General features: G+C 39.0%; 1 protein-coding gene across 1 annotated transcript in view; it reads left to right on the forward strand.

The window, feature by feature from the left end:
- Positions 1–22179, forward strand: part of DNAH11 (dynein axonemal heavy chain 11) — a 368614-nt gene that overhangs the window by 273855 nt on the left and 72580 nt on the right. Inside the window, exons 64-65 of the mRNA XM_070787580.1 lie at positions 7955–8190; positions 9482–9604. Of these exons, the coding sequence (XP_070643681.1) occupies positions 7955–8190; positions 9482–9604 (359 nt within the window). The remainder of the gene's footprint in view (positions 1–7954; positions 8191–9481; positions 9605–22179) is intronic.

Below are 22179 nucleotides of genomic sequence, written 5' to 3' on the forward strand. Positions count from 1 at the left end.
CAAACTGAGATTATTTGTCCTTTTTGTTATTGTACCCAAATGCTGATGTGCCTTTGCTGTGACTTTTAAATAATATTTACTATATAAATATTTACTCAGTAAAGAATCCACCTGCAATGCAGGAGATCTGGGTTCAATCCCTGGGTTGGGAAGATCTTCTGGAGGAGGAAATGGCAACCCACTCCAGTATTCTTGCCTGGAGAATACCATAGACAGAGGAGCCTGATGGGCTACAATCCATGGGGTTGCAAAGAGTCGGACATGACTGAGCAACTAAGCACACACTGTTTCAGACTCTCGTTGTTTGCGAGGGCTCCTCCATTCCTTCTAAGGGATCCTTGCCCACAGAAGTAGATATAATTGTCATCTGAATTAAATGTGCCCATTCCCATCCATTTTAGTTCACTGATTGCTAAAATGTCAGTGTTCTCTTCCCAGATTCCTGTGCAGTATTGTTCTTTACAGCATCGGGCACATTACTTTCACCACCAGATACATCCACAACTGGGCATCATTTACACTTTGGCTCAGCCTCTTCATTCTTTTTGGAGTTATTTCTCCACTTTTTCCCAGTAGCATATTGGACACCTACCAACCTGGCACGCTGCTCTTCCGGTGTCATATCTTTTTGCCTTTTCATACTGTTCATGAGTGTCTCGAGGCAAGAATACTACAAATTCCTAGATGTGATTACAACCTTTATCCTTCAGCATGCCTCATTCTACTCTATTTTTTCCACTATAGCATTTATTACTTGCTAATACATTGCTTTGTTATGGTTAACATCTTTCCTCTCCCCCAGAAAAAATGTAAGATCCATGGAAGCAAGTATTTTGTGTATTTTGTTCACTACTCTATCCTAGATGGTGCCTGGAACATTGTAGATGTTCCGTGTTTTTTTTCATTGAGAGATAATTTATACACCTTATGATTCACCCATTTAAAGCATACGATTCAGTGGTGTTTAGTGCAGTCACACAGCTGTGCAGCTCTCATCACAGTCCATTCTAGAGCATTTTCACCATTCTCAATGTAAACCCCATACCCATTAGCTGTCACCCACAATCCCCCAGTCCTTACTGGGCATAGATAACCATTAATTTATTTCATGTATCTATAAATTTGCCTGTTCTGAACATTTCATATGCATGAACATATGTGATATTTCATGACTGACTTCTCTCACTTAGCTTGTTTTTAAGATTCATCAATGATATAACCTATATCAGTATTTTATCCCTTTCTATGACTGAATAATATTCCTTATTATTGGAATATAAATGTGGATATATCACATTTCATTTATCCATTCATCCATTGATGGTCATTTGGGTTGTTTCTACTTTTTTTATTATTATGAATAATGTGGCTATAAACAGTTGAATTATTCATGTACAAGTTTTTGTGTGTGGACACATTTTATTTCTCTTTCACATATACCTAGGAGTGGAATTTTCTGAGTTGTATGGTACCTCTGTATTTAATCTTTGACAAACTACCAGCCTATCACTACATATTTTAGAATAAATGTATGCTTCAATGTGTATTTCAGATCAGTAGGGGAAGTAATAGATTATGCAGTAAATGCTGAAGCACAACTCACCAAGTGTTTGGGCTGAAATATAGTTAGGGCTCTCCTTTATGGTTTCATGGGAAATAAAAAGAGTTCCAAATGATTTAAGTATTAGAATGTTAAATAACTTAAAATGTAGATGAACTGTACAGTTATAAATCAGAAATTGTAGATAAACATTACAGAATCAGTGAGGGGCCATATTATAACCCCCATGTAACAAGCTGAGAAAAGAAATGTGAACTTAATCCTAAGCATGGGCAGTCATTGAAGGATTTTAAGCAGGTCTATGACATGATCAGTATTATCCATTTGAAAAGCTCACACTGGCCACCAAAAAAGCAGTGACTTGGCAGGGAAAGAGACTCTTGTTACCAACTAAGAGTGATAGCCCCGAAGACAATGAACACAGTGATGACAGTGGGTGTGACAAGCAGGAGAGTGATTGCAGAGGAAGCAAGGAAGCAGAGCTGATGAGACAGTGTAAGGGTTGACGGGGAGAAAGTCAATATATGCAGGTGCCAGTCCCTCAGATTAAAATCATTTTAGAAGAAACGATGAGGAGTTTGGTTTTGAAGTGTCTCTAAAACATACAAGTGTCAATAACCAGTAGAGAACTGGACAAGAGCATTACTGGGTGAGAGTGAGATTTGGGAGTCACTGATGTACACATAGTTCTTGAAACTACACGTGGTTAGATCACCTGGAGAAGATGTTTAGAGTGAAGTGAGCCGAGTCAGTGCTGACATGTAAGTACGAAGTTGAGGAAGATGAAGAAGGTGCAGTCAGAGACTGGAGAAGCCCAAGGCAAGAGTGGTCTCATAGGAGGTAAGAGTATAAAGACAGGGATGATCAGTGATGCCAAAGCCATAGAGACAAGTGAGAGAGTAGCTAGGAACTGAAAGTGTCGTCAGACTTGGAAGGATGAAAGTCTTTTCTGACCCCAAGGGCATAATGAGCCAGAAGCAGACTGCACTGAGTTATACAGGAAGTAGGCAGAAAAGACAGGCTATTCTTGTAGGAATTTGCTTTGAAGAGAAGGGGGTAAACAGAAGTGCCTAGTTGAGACATGAAGCTAAGTGAAGGGTTTTTTTTTTTTTTTTTTTTCTTTCTTCGTATGAGTAGGACTAGAACACGTTTCTAGTCTTTCAAAGAAGGAATGGAAAAGGAATTACTGATGGTAAAACAGGGAAGAGGTCTGATCCATCAGGAACTGGGAAGGGATAAGAATAGAGGAAAAGGGAATGACTTTCCAATAGAAGAAGCAAGACTCCTTGAACTTAGTTGGAGGAAAGGGGAGAAAGGGGAACATAGGCAGGCAGAAATGCTGATAGAAAGTTGTAGTTGTAGCTGCTGGTCTCTCTTCTCTTCAGGAAGCAGGAAATTGCAGTGCTAATCAGCCAAAGATAAGAAAATTGAAATGAGGAGAATGTTTGCAAGGAGGGTGGCAAAAACATCAAAAAGTATCCATTGAAGGCAATCAGAGAATAAATGTTAAAGCCTTGCCAAGCAACTTGGAGAAGCCAAAGTTGAATTTGGAAAAGATAAATTTGTAGTCACAGTAATAAAGCTTTCATCAGCAATACTCACAGTCTGGGACCAAAAGGACAGGACAAGAGTTACTTTAGCCAGGGTATACAGGATGATAGGCAGATAAGCCAGAAGGAAAAGAAGGCACAGAAGTTCATGTGACAGTCAGAAGAACAATTAAGGAATGGAAGGTTCTATCTTAGGGTCGGCAGAGATGTGAGTGGAGTTGAAAGTTAGTGTTTAAATATATGGTACAGTTTCTCAATAGAATTACCATATAATCCAACCTGGCTGGGGAATCTACTAGCCAAAGGAAATAAAAGCAAGGGCTCAGGTAAGTCTACATTTGTTCACAACAGCATTATTCAGAAATAGCCAAAAAGTGGAAGAAATCCAGATGTCCATCAACAGATGGATGGAAAAAGAAAATGTGGCATATACATACAGTGGAATATTATTCAGTCTTAAAAAGGAAGGAAATTCTGACACATTGCAACATGGATGAATCTCGTAGATGTTATGCCAAGGGAAATAAATCAGTCATAAAAGGACGAATATTGTGTGATTCCACTTACATGACGTACCTAGAAAGTCAGTTTCATAGAAAAAGAAAGTATCATGGTAGTTACTAGGGGCTGGGGGGAGTGAATAATGGGAGTTATTGTTTAATGAGTATGGGTTTCAGCTTGGGAAGATGAAAAAATTTCGGAGATGGATTGTAATGGTGATTGCACAACAGTGTGAATGTACTTACTATGACTGAAGGAATATTACTGTAACTGTACACTTCAAAATGGTTAGGATGACAAATTTTATAATACAATTATTTTGCCACAATGAAAAATACATGGTGGATAAAGGACCTGATGTCTTAATACTGTTGATAAGAGCAAACGTTGTATCCAGAGGTGTGAGAAGAAGTATATATAATCATGGTTCAAGAATTGGGTATTGGAAGTTTAGGTTTCAATAATGAAATAATTTCAGATTATTTTAAGGTCTGGAACAGCACCTCTCATCTAAAGAAGGAGATAGGCAGACTTCCCTGGTGGCCCAGTGGTTAAGACGCCAAGTTTCCACCGCAGGGGGCATAGGTTCAGTCCCTAGACAGGGAACCAAGATTCCACATGCTCTGTGACTTGGCCAAAAAAAAATTTAATTAATTTAAAAAAGGAGATAGTATAGTACCCTGCCAAAACATATCAGCATTTTTGAGTGTGGAGGATGTGCAAGGGAGGCGAGGGATGAGGTGTCGTGTGATTGTCACAGCTGGTTCTGGCATCTTCCTCTCCCCCTGCCTCTTCCCCCAGAATGCTAGAGTGGAAAGGAAATGCAGAGTTTTCGCGTGAAGGATGTCAAGGCTGGAGAGTGGATTCGACATGTCTACCAGCACTGAGGTAGTCACAGATTGGCAGCCAAACTTGGAAAGTGGGAAGGACCAATAGCTAAGGCTTTCGGTTGAGGAGGATACATAGAGGAGTATATGGCTGGACTCCATGAGCCTCAAGTGTGTCGCTTTTTACTTAAGGATAGAAGAGCTCTGGGGTCTTGGATGACGTGCAGGGGAGTAAGAAGAGTGACCACTGTTACCCCCATATGCTTTTTCAGTAGTAGGAATACTAAGAAAATGGAAAATCTACTTGAGAAAGCCCTCAAGGAAAATGAGACCCTAGGGCAGTGATTCTTGGACTCCAGCTTCACATTTAAATCATGTGGGAGTGAACTTTTAAAACATACTGATGCCAGTTGAAGTTGAATCATTAGAGATGGGGTGGTATCGGCAGCTTTGAAAGCTCTCGTGTGATTCTAATATACAGCCTGGGGTTGAGAGGCTATGTCCTAGGAAAGAGCTGAGTTTGGGTTGAGACAAGCAGGTAGAGGGAGAAAGCAAGAGAGTTTGACCCAAATAAGACTAGGAGATCACAAGAGCTGTGGGAACAGTTGTCAGGAAGTGCCGCAATGGGGCCATGAGTTTGGAGGATGGCAAGGGGTGGTAAGTGAAAAGGACAGGGACAGTGGGCATATGTGACCTTGAGGGTACAAATAAAATTGTTACCCAAAATTGTTTCCATCCAAAGCCATCATCTGCTGGGCAGACAAATGAAGGCATGGCCAAGTTCAAGGAGGCATTTGCACTCCACTCATTACTCTGACCTCGCAGTTTATAGACAGACACATACATGGAATTACTATACATGGAGTCAACCAAGTCTCAGTGTCCTAAGCAAAAAAGAGGGAGGGAGAGACCTACTTTGCAGAACTCCTATAAGAGTTAAGTGAGGCAAGGAACAGAGCAAATGTATATGAGTAAATTTTGTAAACACTTAAAACCTTACAAATATCACTTGTTCTGTTAACTGGGAGTCTTACCTCATCAGGAAGTTCCCTTTTATCCTTTGAAATAGGCCCTGGGATCAGTTCCCAGAGGATTCTGATTGGTATTTGGTGTTAGGATTAGTCTAGTTTGGCTCAGGGCGTGTGCTTCCTTCCAGCCTGCTTCTCTCTAGTAAAAGCTTCTTAAGAAGGGAGCCTCTTTCCTCCTCCTCCTTTTTTAAGCTCCATCTTGACTGACAGCATGTTGCACTATTTAATGAAGCAGTTAGATACTGACTTGCTAGGCTGACTTTGAACTCCCTCTTTGCTCTTGGTTTCTGAACTAATATTCTTTTCTGCATACTCCTTCAAGGAATTCTGCAAAGAAGAGTGGATTAAAAAAATATATATGAATTGAGGCCTATTTTCCCCAGTGTGAACTTAGGTTAAAACTTACTGTGAAAGTGATAACCATGTTGTAACTATTAGATTTTTCTTGATGAAAAACCTTCTGTGTAGTCATACAAATCCCTGCCTATTTGAACATAATACTATAAAGCAAATATCCTAAACTTTGTTTCTAAAATTTTAAGTCTCAAAGTATTTTATAGTATTTATGATATTCTTTAGTGTGAGTTACCTGCTTTGTTTTGCCTACTATTGGACTGGCCAAAAATTTTCTTCAGGTTTTTTGGTAACATCTTGGAAAAACTCAAATGAACTTTCTGGCCAACCCAGTAGGTTAAAGTGGCCATTAAAAAAGGGAAACTCGCTTTCATCCCCTGCACTGTGCTATGTACACAGTAGGTGGGCAAACAATGCAAACTATTGAATTCAGATACAAGATCTGTATGTGTACCTTCTGTTACTCCTTAATGCTTCAAAAATTAACATTATCTTAAGCCTCCAGTTGTTTCAAATTGTATTAATTAGAAGGCAAGAAATAAAAGCCACTGAGCTCTTGCTAACAGGAGAATGCTTGTGTCTTTAAGGAACCTGTGTGTGGAATCAGATACCAAGGTTTGTTGTTCCTGGTACTAGGAGAGAGATTTTGATATATTTATAAGATAACATTGTCAAGAACAATAGGCATTTTATGCGAACTTTTCCTGTACTAACCTCACATTGCATCCCAGCTTCACTGTGGGAATTCTTCCAGCATTCTGTTTGTGGAAGCTCTGTGGCCAACCAAGAAGTCAGACACCTCTACCACTGTTCCAGCCCCCACTGGCTGCTTCAGCCAGGTCCGGCTCTTACTGCTCTCTCTTGTGGAGCCGTGTTTCCCTGTTGGCCCCCCGATCCAGCCAGGGAACTAGCTCTTTACTCATCTCGCTGACCGTGGAGTCTCCAGATGTATGTAGGAGGTGCTTAGTAAATGTTTGGTGATTGATGACCAAGCGAACAAATTCCATAATAAATTCCATTCTATAATCTTGCTTATTTTTTTTCAAATTGAGTCTATTTTGTAAAGAACTGATCCTTACCTTTAAAATAGATTTTTCCTCCTTTCTCTCCCTTTTAAAGGAGACAACTTCCCACTTTCTTTTTTGCTCTATTTTTATTGAAGCATAGTTGATTTACAATATTGTGTTAGTTTAAGGTATACAGCAAAGTGATTCAGTTATGTATTTGTATTTTTTCAGATGATTTTCTGTAGGTTATTATAAGATATTGAATATTATATCCTAGATTATGCAGGAAATCCCTGTTGCTTATCTATTTTACCCTGAACCCCTAATTTATCCCTTCCACCAGCAACTCCCTACTTTTCAATGCTCCTCCTGGTGGCTCAGATGGTAAAGAATCTACCTGCAATGCAAGAGGCCCAGGTTTGATCCCTGGATCAGGAAGATCCCCTGGAGAAGGGAATGGCTACCCACTCCAGTATTCTTGCCTGGAGAATTCCATGGACAGAGCAGGGCTACAGTCCATGGGGTCAAAAAGAATCAAACACAACCGAGCAGCTAACACTTTTACTTTTTTCACTGTCACAGTGGAGACAATTCCCTCTCAGAGGAGAGGCTGAGTCAAGGCTGCTGGGCAACCGCAGGCTGATGGAGTGCCCGTGGACTGAATACATTCCATGAAGCCACCCCAGACAGAGAAGTCATCTCTCTGTAGTGCTGATCTACAGAAAAAGATGAAATGCCTGAGCAAAAGAGTGCATTTTAGTATTGCTAATGTGGGGTGATTACTCCATTGGGCCAATAGATTTCTGTCATCCTGCCATACTTCCTGGAGTCTAAATTTCACTCACCTTGTTTGGGTTGCTGTAGGTGTGTGTAGAGGGTGAAGTCCCTTTCACTTGAAGCCAGATAGATGCAGTAGCAAACCAGATGTTGAATGCTGCAGTTGACAGAATTCTGAGACATAAACCCTAGACTTTCTAGGTTGAGTTGTATTTTGTAATGAGAGTTTTATTTGGCTTTTGAGAGTTATAGGAGAACTCATATGTGTTCTCTTGGCGTTGGTCTATTGTTTTCTTGTCTGTCGTGCTCTGCTACTCTGGCAGTTGATTGCCTGACTCTGATTCTCAAGGTCTCCATCCCAATAACTGAAGGCGTGGACGTGATTGCCATGTTGACGGATGATGCCACCACCGCCACCTGGAATAACGAGGGACTGCCCAGTGACAGGATGTCCACGGAGAACGCCGCCATCCTGACGCACTGTGAGCGCTGGCCCCTGCTGATCGACCCCCAGCAGCAAGGGATCAAGTGGATCAAGAACAAATATGGGACTGACCTGAAAGTCACACACTTGGGCCGGAAAGGGTATGTGAAATCGGAAGGGTCTATTCTTCGTTGAGCTGCTGGAAGTGGGTTTCTTTTTTACCAAGTCCTGGCATTTCTTAGACCTCTCTGCCCCTTTGGAATGTGATAATTTGGTACAACTTGTTTGTCTGCCTACTCACATAAAGGATCTCTGTGGCAAAGGTGTTCACGTTGGATGGCGTGCATCACTTACCTGAAGAAGTTTGTTGGAAGGTTAGAACACACACTGCATGTGAAAGGAAAATTTTCCTATGACCCAGAATGGAGATATGATGCATTATAATCCTTCTTTAGGACTTTGGCATTTGGTAACCCAAGACTTGTCAACTGCCCCATGGGCTTAATGAGGTTTCCAGTTACATTGCTAAATATGTACTTTGCCTACAATGGCGCTTTAACACAGCTCAGTTCCCAAGGTTGAGTGCCTGAAGATAATTTTTTTAGTCAAGCTTTGCATATCACTTCTGAGATCTGAATCTGCTCTGAGATTTTCTGTCACTCGGTTGGCATGACAGTGTTTTCTGGTAAGTACAGAGCTGTCTTGTACGTAGTTGGTCTTCAGTTAATGCCAAATAAGTAATTTTAGACTTACTTATACTTCATTTTACCCCTCCATCATTTTTTGACATGTAAAATGAAATAAGGAATGTCTGCAGTTGTGCAGATAAATGGTCTCCTTGCTGATCTGAATACTGGGAGGAAATTATTCTTGAAGGCAAAAGACTATTTTTGTAGAGTGGCAGTGAAATCGAATGGTAGTTCTCTACATGACTGAATCTAACCGTTTAAAAAAATGAAAATTTGATAAAACCACAAAGCATTTAATTTGAATTTTTTTTTTTCAAAAGAGGACCTGTTGAAATAATTTAAATTTATAATGTTTGGGTACATGCTAAGTTACTTCAGTCATGTCCGACTCTTTGCGACCCCATGGGCTATAGCCCGTCAGTCTCCTCCATCCATGGGATTCTCCAGGCACGAATACTGGACTGATTTGTGTTTGGGTAGGTTCTATTTATTTTTACCGTGATTACCGTCAAAAGTAATTTACACATGGGCTTATTAGTTCACACTACTGAATTTCATTTTGGAACATATAACTGAAATTGATCTCAATCTAATCTTTAATTTCCATGTATTTTAGTTGAAGAAAATACTACTTTATAAAACAGTTTTCTCTAAATCCCATTTAAAATGTTTACATTACACTAAATATAATTGAGCATAAATAATTTTGAATACTTTCCCTATGCTTATTTACATTTTTTCTTGATTCTGACTGAATTTTAAGGTTTTTGAACGACATTGAAACTGCTTTGGCCTTTGGAGACGTCATCTTAATTGAAAACCTTGAGGAAACAATAGATCCGGTCCTTGATCCATTGCTTGGTAGGAACACGATTAAAAAGGGAAAGTAAGTATTATTGAATAATAATTTTATTATTAAAAATAATCTTAAAGATAACTTTTGATGTGTGTTTTGCACTACACATGAGTTTGATCATCAGCTTCTATTTCATGGCCTCCTAATGAAATGTAATATATTGAAATATTCTTTTGTAATAGTTGTATTTATTTGTTTATGGCTGCGCTGAGTCTTCGTTGCTGTGTGGGCTTTTCTCCAGTTGCAGTGAGCAGGGGCTGCTCTCTAGTTGGGGTGCGCGGGCTTCTCGTTGAGGTGCCTTCTGTTTTTGTGGAGCGTGGACTCTAGGGGGTGTGGGCTCCGTAGCTGCAGGTCCTGGGCTCCAATCATGGACTCAGTAGTTGTGGCACACAGTCTTACTTGCTACGCGGCATGTCTGATCCTCCTAGACCAGGGGTTGAACCCATGGCTTCTGCACTGGCAGGCGAATTCTTTACCACTGAACCACCAAGGAAGTCCTGCTGAAATATTCTCGGTGATAGTTCTGAGTTTCCGTTCCAGGGCTCCTACATTCCAAGACCAAAGCAAACTTGACGTGATCCAGATGTTCAGGCTATTTTTTTGGTAGGTTGAGATTCATGTTACCCAATTCCTGATTTATAGACCCCAATAATGCATTGTCACAAATAGGAGAGTATTTGCTCCTTTATTACTTCATACTAGTGTTTTTCTACCCTCAGTACTTTGGAAAACATTTTTAATATATTTGCCTCAAGTGCATATCACTTGTATCCTTATTTTTTTAATATTTTTACTTTTTATTAATTTAGTATTAGCTTCTAATGTACAGCAAAGTGAGTTAGCTTTTATGTGTACATATATCCCCTCTTTTTTGGATTTTCCTCCCATTTAGGTCACCATAGAGCACTGAGTAGAGTTCCCTGAGGTATACAGTAGGCAATTACCTATTTTATACATAGTATCAATAGTGCATATATGTCAATACCAGTCTCCCAATTCATTTCACCCCATCCCCGTTGGTGTCCATGTTTGTTCTCTACATCTGTTTCTCTATTTCTGTTTTGCAAATAAAATCATCTATACCATTTTTCTAGATTCCACATATATGCATTAATATACAGTATTTGTTTTTCTCTTTCTGACTTACCTCATTCTTTATACCAGTCTCTAGGTCCATCCACAGCTCTGCATCTTTATCCATTCCTCTGTTGATGGACATTTAGATTGCTTCCATGTCCTGGCATTGTGAATAATGCTGCAATGAACATTGAATTGTATGTGTCTTTGCAATTATGCTTTTCTCAGGGTATATGCCCAATAATGGGATTGCTGAGTGATATGATAATTCTGTTTTTAGTTTTTTAAGGAACCTCTGTACTGTGGTCCATAGTGGCTATATCAGTTTACATTCCTATCAACAGTACCAGAGGGTTCCCTTTTCTCCACGTCCTCTCTAGCATTATTATTTGTATATATTTTTTTTATGATGGCCATTCTGACCTGTGTGAGGAGATACCTTATTGTAGTTTTGATTTGCATTTGTCTAATGATTGGTGATGTTGGGTATCTTTTCATGTATTTGTTGGCCATCTATATGTTTTCCTTAGAGAGATGTCTATTTAAGTATTCTGTCCATTTTTTGATTGGGTTGTTTGTGTTTTTTTGTTTGTTTGTTTTTTAATTTTATTTTATTTTTTAACTTTACAATATTGTATTGGTTTTGCCATATATCAACATGAATCCTCCACAGGTATATACGTTGTTTGTTTGTTATATTGAGCTACATGAGCTTTTTGTTTATTTTGGAGATTAATCATTTGTCAGTTGTTTCATTTGCAAATATTTTCTCCCATTCTAAGGGTTATCTTTTTGTCTTGTTTATAGTTTCCTTTGCTGTGCAGAAACTTTTAAGTTTAATTAGGTCCCATTTGTTTATTTTTGTTTTTACTTGAATTACTCCAGAGGATGGGTCAAAAAAGATACTGCTGCAATTTGTGCCAGAGAGTTTCCTTTCCTCTAAGAGTTTTAAACTGTCTGGCCTTACATTCAGGTCTGTAATCCATTTTGAGTATACTTAATATTTTTAAAAACCTATTTTAAATTCACTTTTTTTTTTGAAACTCAGCCTCACCCCAAGTCATAGCATGTACAAAATCATGTGTTTACTGTGCTAGTTCTCTTTTTTCCTATATGTTAAAAAAAAAAAAAATATATATATATATATATAAACCATTAGGATAAAAAAGAATTCACTAGTGGATCCCTAAGAACATCCCATACCAGCAGCAGTAGTAGACTCGGCACACTCTTGCTGAGACCTGCATGATGTTCCAAGTGCTGCTGTTGCCCCAAACGCCATCTCTCCATCACATCCTTCCAGGAATAGGGAACCATTACCCAGCAGGCAACATGTCACTCTGTAATTGTGTAAAAGGTCAGATCCAGTAGTTCTGTCTCTAACTGAGCCTGGATGGGCTCACTGGAGATTGTGGCGTGTCCAAAGCTCTCTATGCTTCTTCCCTCAAGAAACCAACATTGCCACAGCTTATTCCACTGAATTTCCTTCTCTTTTTTGTTGTTTTTCTTCACAGAGGTGTAATTTCAGAATTTCCCCAACACTTTTCTTCCTTGGCACCCACTTTCTGCCTCAAAGGTGTCTTTTCTCTCTTTTCATCACTGGATTATTCCTGTCAATTTAAAATGAAAATAGGTCTGCTTAAGGGTGACTAACTTCTATTTTGTAAAAAGTCTCTCTCTAACTGATTAGTATTTATTATACAATTCACCAATTAAATCCATTTACAGTGAGTGACAACTTATAATTGTTTAATAAACCAAAATTTACCCATACATGCATTTAGAAGAGTCTAATAAGACATTTGACAAACTGCAGCCCTGACATAAATAAAATTGTGGCCATATCTGATGTGTTAAAAATACAGTGCAAAATCTTGGATGTCACTAAAGTGTAATCCTTGTTATTAAGGTTCTGACTCTATTATGAAGACACAGAATTTTTGTCAGTGAAATACATATTCTCTTAGCTTTAACTTGAACCTTTGGTGACACAATTTAGGTGTAAAAAATTCTGTCTTTCTCTCTTTATATATATATGTATTTTTTTCATGTTTATTTATGTATTTGGCTGTACCCAGTCTAGTTACGGCTAGACTGGGAAACTCTGACCTTGTTGTAGCAGGTGAGATGTGGGATCTTTTAGTTTCAGCACTCAAGACCTTTAGTTGTAGAATGCAAACTCTTAGCTGTATCATGTGGGACCTAGTTCCCTGACCAGGGATGGAACTCAGGCCTCCTGCATTGGAAGCATGAGTCTTAGCCACTGACCCACCAGGAAAGTTCCTATATATGTGTGTATATATTGATAATCTAAAACATCCAAAAACTGATAAATTTGAGTCCTGATTTTTTTCTCAGTATGGATATAGTTAAGTAAAAGAATCCCAGAGTATTTTTTTATTTGTATTTCATAAACAAGTTGTTTTATATAGAGCATCAAATTCTTTATCACAAAATATCACACCAGGGCAATTTATTCCAAATTAATAATCTTTCCTGAATATGTGCTAAGAAAAGTTATGACCAACCTAGACTGCATATTAAAAAGCAGAAACATTACTTTGCCAAAAAGGGTCTGTCTAGTTAAGGCTATGGTTTTTCCAGTAGTCACGTATGGATGTGAGAGTTGGGGCTATAAATAAACCTGAGTGCCGAAGAATTGATGCTTTTGAACTGTAGTGTTGGAAAAGACTCTTGAGAATCCCTTGGGCTGCAAGGAGATCCAACCAGTCCATCCTAAAGGAGATCAGTCCTGAGTGTTCATTGGAAGCTGATGCTGATGCTGAAGCTGAAACCAATACTTTGGCCACCTGATGTGAAGAGTTGACTCATTTGAAAAGACCCTGATGCTGGGAAAGATTGAAGGACGGAGGAGAAGGGGACGACAGAGGATGAGGTGGTTGGATGGCATCACCGACTCAATGGACATGAGTTTGAGTAAACTTCCGGAGTTGGCAATAGACAGGGAGGCCTGGTGTGCTGCAGTCCACGAGGTCGCCAAGAGTCGGAAAAGACTGAGTGACTGAACTGATTAGGCTTTATAGAATTGATCATGTCATTGTAGCTGTTTTTAAAAGTTGAAGAAAATTTTAAATGATCTGTAAGAATATAATAAATGGAGTTTATTGCATGCAGTTGTTACTGTAACACTTCTAACTCCTAAACTCTTTCATAAGAGTGGCAACAACTGCTTTTATGAAGGTAATTTTGTGTACCTTGAGTTTTCTTTAGATGTTTTTAGAGTTTTGTTATTCAGAGAATCTGAGTCCTTGCAAATTGTGTCAGTCACTGAATAAGGCTTCTCTGAGAACTGCCAGAGGCAGGCCCTGTACTGGTGGTCAGTGATTCAGAACCCAAGGTACAGACCCTGCCCTTAAGGAAGCTGCATTTCCTGAGGGGGAAGTCAGACCTATACACAGCACAAGTCATGCATGCCATGGGTATGATGACAGAAGTATACATGATAGAGAGTCATCTGCTCCGTGGTTTAGACTTGGAAAGACTTTGTGTTACATTTACATTTAGTGTGAGTCTTAAAAGGTCAGTGGGCATTTGTCAGACAAATGGGAGAAGAGAATTCTGGAATGAGAAGACTCATACCAAGTACTAAAACATACTAATCAGCCCAGCAGCTTCGGGGAACTGCGATTAAGATTCAAATATGTGGAGAGCCCCATTTTGGGGGAAAAGGTGTATGAACTGAGAAAGGTGGGACTGGATTGTCAGGCCCCAGAATGTGAGTATCCTTGGGTACCCACAGATGACCCACAGGTTGGCCTTTTCCCTGGTTACAATGCTTTTCCCCCAAGCACATTGAAGGGGCACATTCCTGTCCATAATGCTAGTTGACAGTATCCATGGTTTGTAACCAAGGGACCTTGTCTTTGTGGAGTAACACATCTGGAGTTTCTGTATGTTCACTTGAGAATCATGAGCAGAAGTCAGTGGGAAAGCTAGTGAAGACTCTTAGCATGCTAAGAATAATGCAATCAGATTTATGTTTTTTGAAAGGGCACGTTGGCAGTATGGAGTATTGATTAAAGGCACATGGACCAAGAGCCAGGGTCCATCCAATTAGCAAACAATTGCAGTAGTCCAGTTGAGACATAGTATGAGCCTAAACTAAGCCAGCGACAGTAGAGGTGGAAGTTCAGTTCAGATCAGTTGCTCAGTCGCGTCCGACTCTTTGTGACCCATAGACTGCAGCATACCGGGCCTCCCTGTCCATCACCAACTCCCGAAGTTTACCCAAACTCACGTCCATTGAGTTGGTTATGCCATCCAACCATCTCATCCTCTGTCATCCCCTTCTCCTCCCATCTTCAATCTTTCCCAGAATCAGGGTCTTTTCAAATGAGTCAGCTCTTTGCATGAGGTGGCCAAAGTATTGGAGTTTCAGCTTCAACATCAATCCTTCCAATGAACACTCAGGATTGATTTCCTTTAGGATAGACTGGTTGGATCTCCTTGCAGTCCAAGGAACTCTCAAGAGTCTTCTCCAACACCACAGCTCAAAAGCATCAATTCTTCGGCACTCAGCTTTTTTTATAGCCCAACTCTCACATCTATACATAATTACTGGACTAGATGGGCCTTTGTTGGCATGGGTCTCTGCTTTTTAATATGCTGCCATAACTTTCCTTCCAAGGAGTAAGCGTCTTTTAATTTCATGGCTGCAGTCACCATCTGCACTGATTTTGGAGCACAGAAAATAACGTCTGCCTCTGTTTTGACTGTTCCCCATCTATTTGCCATGAAATGATGGGACCGGATGCCATGATCGTAGTTTTCTGAATGTTGAGCTTTAAGCCAGCTTTTTCCCTCTCCACTTTCACGTTCATCAAGAGGCTCTTTAGTTCTTCTTCACTTTCTGCCATAAGGGTGGCGGCATCTGCATATCTGGGGTTATTATATTTCTCCCGGCCATTTTTATTCCAGCTTGTTCTTCATCCAGCCCAGCATTTTCTCATGATGTACTCTGCATACAAGTTAAATAAGCAGGATAACAATTTACAGCTTTGACATACTCCTTTTCCTATTTGGAACCAGTCTGTTGTTCCATGTCCAGTTCTAACTGTTGCTTCCTGACCTGTATACAGGTTTCTCAAGAGGCAGGTCAGGTGGTCTGGTATTCCCATCTCTTTCAGAATTTTCCACAGGGTGTTGTGATCCACACAGTCAAAGGCTTTGGCATAGTCAGTAAAGCAGAAATAGATGTTTTTCTGGAACTCTCTTGCTTTTTCAATAATCCAATGGATGTTGGCAATTTGATCTCTGGTTCCTCTGCCTTTTCTAAAACCAGCTAGAACATCTGGAAGTTTATGGTTAATGTATTGTTAAGCCTGGCTTGGAGAATTTTGAGCATTAGTTTACTAGCATGTGAGATGAGTGCAATCGTGCAGTAGTTTGAACATTCTTTGGCATTGCCTTTCTTTGGAATTGGAATGAAACTGACCTTTTCCAGTCCTGTGGCCACTGCTGAGTTTTCCTAATTTGCTGACATATTGAGTACAGGACTTTCACAGCATCATCTTTTAGGATTTGAAATAGCTCAACTGGAATTCCATCACCTCCACTAGCTTTGTTCGTAGTGATGCTTCCTAAGGCCCACTTCACTTTGTATTCCAGGATGTCTGGTTCTAGGTGAGTGATCACACCATCGTGATTATCTTGGTCATGAAGATCTTTTTTGTACAGTTCTTCTGTGTATTCTTGCCACCTCTTCTTAATATCTTCTGCTTCGGTTAGGTCCATACCATTTCTGCCCTTTATTGTGCCCATCTTTGCATGACATATTCCCTTGGTATCTCTAATTTTCTTGAAGAGGTCTCTAGTTTTTCCTATTCTATTGTTAATCCCAACCTCCTTATTTATCCCTCCCACCCTTAAAGAAATGTTGCTTCTCTAAACTTGTATCTTTCCATTTTTTCCACACGATTTGGCAAGGGAAAGAAAGTACATTCAGTGCTCAACCCACTGTCTTGGCTGCTGTGTGTGCATTTTCAAGAGAGACTTTTAGGGCTATGAGGTGGGGCTGGCTTGTGCCCCAGTGTGCTGTTGTTGAAACTAGCATCAGGGCACAAGGAGTAAGATGGATCCTGGGCCGCGTCTTAGGCTGCTGCACTCTAGTTTGTTGTTCGGGTTAAGTTGGTTATCTTGTTTTTCTGTTTCTATTTTCTTACCTAATGAGGAAAATAAAAGCATAGCACATACAGATTTTCAGTATATATGATTTCCCTTGAATCTTTAATGAGTGATAGGTGTAGTATGTGGGTGATTGGGAGCATGGACCAGATGCTCAGCCAGACCTCCAGAAGTCAGACCTTGTTTTTCAGACATGGAAAGTGTGGATGAACCATGGGTGGAACCACAAAACATATCAGCAAAAAGGAGGAGTGGGGAGGGGAGGAGTCAGTCATATCTTTTGATGTTTTAAGTTGCCTCCTAAGAGCAGTAGAGGGTTTTGGTTATTTAAATTTTATTATTTAATAATGCATATAAAATACTTAGTATATAAAAGTTATGAATCATAATAATAATAACTTAGATGGGTATCTATCATTCAAATTATGAACATTAAGATGGTCAGTATTCTTCAATCCACCTTCACGAATCCTTTCCCATCCTGTCTCCTCTCCAAAGATGGTCAGTATTTTAAATTTCATCATCGTTTTATTGCTTTATTTAAAATAGTTCTATTATATATATATATATATATATATATCTTCCAAAACAATATATTATCCTCGATTTGGGAGTTTATAAAAATCCATCATAGCATACATATAGAGTTTAGAGGGACTTAAATTTTTTTACTCAGTATTATACTTCTGTGCCTATCTCTTACTTTTACCTCTAATTTTTTTTTCATTTAACTCTAATCTCATTTTTGTTGCTATAATATTCAATGGTGTGACTCTTTCTCACTTTATTGAATATTTTTACTGAAGGACACTTAGGTGATTTTCCAGTTTTTTGCTATTACAAGACATGCTGCTATTAATATTAGTGTACTGAATACTCAGATACACATGTAAAGGTTCACACAGCAAGGGATTCTTTAGAGTTTATATTCTGGGGTAGAAGAGTTGGGTTGTAGAGAGTGCACACAATATGCTTTAAAAGAAAATGTGAATTGTTTTCCAAAGTCGTACACATTTACATACTCACTGATGATATTTAATGGTTGTGAAGCCTTCCAGAGCACTAACTTAGAAACTTTCATTCTGCTGTTTTTTTAGTAACACAAAAGATTTGTATATTTAATACTGTTAGCCTCTTCATTTGAGGAACTATTCCAACCAACAACTCTTTTTTTTTGAATGGTAAAAATGTTGTTCAGTTGCAAAGTCATGTCTGACTCTTTGCAACCCTGTGGATTGCAGCACGCCAGGCTCCCCTGTCCATCACTGTTTCCCAGAATTTGCTCAAATTCGTGTCCATTGAGTTGGTGATAACTATTTAAACATGTCATCCTCTGCCGTGCTTTTCTCCTCCTGCCTTCAATCCTTCCCAGCATCAGGACCTTTTTCAGTGAGTCAGCTTTTCACATCAGGTGACCAAAGTATTAAAGCTTGAGTTTCAGCATAAGTCCTTCCAATGAATATTCAGGGTTGATTTCCTTTAGGATTGACTGGTTTGATTTGCTTGCAGTCCAAGGGACTCTCAGGAGTCTTCTCTAGTACCACAATTCAAAAGCATCAGTTCTTCAGCGTTCAGCCTTGTTTATGATCCAACTCTCACATCCATACACGACTACTGGAAAAAACATAGCTTTAATTCTAAGACCTTTGTTGACCAAAGTGATGTTTCTGCTATTTACCACACTGTCTAGGTTTGTCATAGCTTTCCTTCCAAGGAGCAAGCATCTTTTAATTTCATGGCTGCAGTCATTATCGGCAGTGATTTTGGAGCCCAAGAAAATAAAGTTTGTCACTGCTTCTTTTTGCTCTATTTGGTGTAAATGGATAGGACCAGATGCCATGATCTTAGTTTTTTGAATGTTGAGTTATAAGCCAGCTTTCTCACTCTCCTCTTTCACCATCATCAAGAGGCTCTTTAGTTCCTCTTCACTTTCTGCCGTTAGTGTGGTATCATCCACATACTTGAGTTTGTTGATGGTCCATGTAAGATTCTAACTGTTGCTTCTTGGCCTGCTTACAGGTTTCTCAGGAGGCAGATAAGGTGGTATGGTATTCCCACTTCTTTAAGAATTTTCCACAGTTTGTTGTGATCCACAGAGTCAAAGCTTTAAAGTAGTTGGTGAAGAAGAAGTGGTTATTTTTCTTGAATTCCCTTGCTTTCTCTGTGGTCCAATGAATGTAGGCAATTTGATCTCTGGTTCCTCTGCCTTTTCTAAACCCAGGTTGTACATCTGGGAGTTCTCAATTCACATACTGCTGAAACTTAGCTTGAAGGATTTTGAGCATAATCTTCAGTTCAGTTCAATTCAGTAGCTCAGTCGTGTCCGACTCTTTGCGACCCCACGAATTGCAGCACTCCAGGCCTCCCTGTCCATCACCAACTCCCGGAGTTCACCCAGACTCATGTCCATCAAGTCGGTGATGCCATCCAGCCATCTCACCCTCTGTCGTCCCCTTCTCCTCCTGCCCTTACTAGCATGCAAAATGAGTGCAATTGTCTGGTAGTTTGAACGTTCTTTGGTATTGGCCTTCTTTGGGATTGGAATGAAAACTGTCCTTTTCCAGTCCTGTGGCCACTGCTGAGTTTTTAAAATTTGCTGGCATATTGAGTGGAACCCTTTAACAGCAGCATCTTTTAGAATTTGAAGTAGCTCAACTGGAATTCCATCACCTCCACTAGCTTTGTTCATAGTGATGCTTCTTAAAACCTGTTTGACTTCCAGTTCAAGGATGTCTTCCTCTAGGTGAGTGATCACACCATCGTGCTTATCTGGGTCATTAAGATCTTTTTTGTATAGTTCTTTGAATTCTTGTCATCTCTTCTTAATCTCTTCTGCTTCTGTTAGGTCCATACCATTTCTGTCCTTTATAGTGTCCATATTTGCATGAAATGTTCCCTTGACATCTCTAATTTTTTAAAGGAGATTTCTAGTATTTCCCATTCTATTGTTTTCCTCTACTTTTTCCATTGTTCATTTAAAAAGGCCTTTTTATCTCTCCTTGCTATTCTCTGGCACTCTGCATTCAGTTAGGTGTATCTTTCCCTGCCTGCCTTGCCTTTCTCCTCTTTCCTCAGCTATTTGTAAAGCCTTCTCAGACAACCACGTTGCCTTCTTGCATTTCTTTTTCTTTGAGATAATTTTGGTCACCGCCTCCTATACAATGTTACGAATAATTTCTGTTTCTCTTTCCAAGTACCTGTTGGGTACAAATATGTTTCCCTTTGTATTGTAAAGAGGAAATAGCACTGAAAGCAAGCAAAAGAAGAGACAACCCCCAGGGATTGCGAAGTTGGTGTAGTCGCCCAAAATGGCTTTACTGCTTCATCTTCTTCAAATGCAGGTGGAATAGCCTTTCATATTCCTGAGAGAAAGCCACATTCCTCAACATTTTTGACTACTTACAGTGTTTTTGTTTATTTTAGTTCTGTTTGCTTTGGGACCCTTTTTAAAAAAACAATCATTAGTCTATTCTTCGTAATAATGGATGTCTGAAAAGATACTTGTGATAGATACAGCATAGTCCAAAAGTTGAAGTTCATTAATAATTGGAATGTTGTGCAGTATGAAGTAATAAATACTAATTACTCCTTTCTTGTGTGACAACTCCCTGTGGACCAATCAATCAGCCCAGACTTTCATTTGGCTCTAGTAATGGTTTCATCAATAGCACATTAAATCTGTGTTTGAGAAGATATACAGTTGAACCTGACCCACATAGCAGATAGCACTATCATAAAATGGCCACAGGCTGACAACGGCTTGGTAATTACAAATAATTAAATCCAGCAAACTCCAGGCAATCCTAATTTTAAGTAAAATATATTGTATGGTATCAATCGACAGAAAACATATCTGGGGAGATTTATCAACACGTACTTTTTCCAAAGCAAATTTACTGGCTTACATATTAGAGAAGTTGCTGATCTGTGAAGCATTTTCATAAAATTATATCTCTTTAATCTTTTGACTCTCCACAAATATTATTGAAGTGATTTTTGAACTTTAATCTCAGCTAGAGAAGCCTTACTGCAAAATGTATTTCAACCTGCTTCTGAGCATATAAATGTTTTTTAAAGAGTTTATACTTTATTCTATATTTAATTTCATATCATTATTCTTTTAGTAATAGTCTTCAAGTAGCATTCCCTAGAAAGAAACTTAAAACTAATAGAAATATTGGCTCTATAATAGAAATTTCTATTTGTATAGACATAATAAAATGAAAGACAGTATTTTACAAATAGTATTTGTTTTATAATAAGTTTCCTGAAAGTTGTGCTAAAATCAATAAAAAATATTTTAGTTAGCAAGTTCCAGTTTAACTGTTATTATGTTGCTGCTCTTGGAGTTGGTGCCATACTATTGTTCTCTAGTTGAGTATAGATGCATTTGAATGAACTCTTGAGTGAAATTTAAAATAGAACCATGTTAAATTAAACCCCACACTGTAGTAGAATGTGCTCTATTGAGCTAGAAACATACAGTTTTTTAGTAAGCTCTGGAGTTACAAAGTTCTCTAATTATGTTCCCTGTGGGTAAGAATATTTCTATTTTCCAGTAATTCATGCCCTCATACAGTAGACGGAGAAGGCAATGGCACCCCACTCCAGTACTCTTGCCTGGAAAATTCCACGGACAGAGGAGCCTGGTGGGCTGCCGTCTATGGGGTCACACAGAGTCAGACACGACTGAAGCGATTTAGCAGCAGCAGCAGCATACAGTAGAACTCAGCGTTCTAGTCTCTCTCAGTTTCTAGTTAATAAAGTTTAATTGCCGAAGGACCTCCAGCAACCTTTCTATTCCTGAGTTCAATCAAGGTTTTTTTTTTTAAGTATAATATTCAGGAGAATTCCATGGACAGAGAAGCCTGGTGGGTTACAGTCCATGGAGTCACAGAGTTGGACATGACTGAACAACTAACACACACACACACACACACACATACATATACATTCAGGACCTACAGATAGTGCATCTGAGAAGAAGTTATCTTGCTGACATTGTTTGACTGTATATGAACGTAGATACCAAACAGGGCCACAGATTAAGGACCTTTAGATTCTTTTCTTCAAAAAAGCAGTTTTGTAAAATAAATAACAAATATGAATGGAACTAGAATTTCTTCATTTTTCATGCCACATTATAATGTTTAAATAAGGACATATTGAAATGTGTATAAATATATATAACATGTATACTTTATATACATATGGAACACGTGTGTGTGTGTGTGTATCTCAAAGGGGAAATAACCTACTATGCTCTTTTTAGCTATATTTTCTATTCAGTGGTATCTGGATTCTTGAGACTTTAATTTTCTTTTTTTTTATTCTAGTCGAAGTTTGCATTTATCTTAGAAGGACATGTTGGTTACATTAACTGC

The sequence above is a fragment of the Bos indicus genome, chromosome 4 (assembly GCF_029378745.1).
Source record: "Bos indicus isolate NIAB-ARS_2022 breed Sahiwal x Tharparkar chromosome 4, NIAB-ARS_B.indTharparkar_mat_pri_1.0, whole genome shotgun sequence".
Classification (NCBI taxonomy): Eukaryota; Metazoa; Chordata; class Mammalia; order Artiodactyla; family Bovidae; genus Bos; species Bos indicus.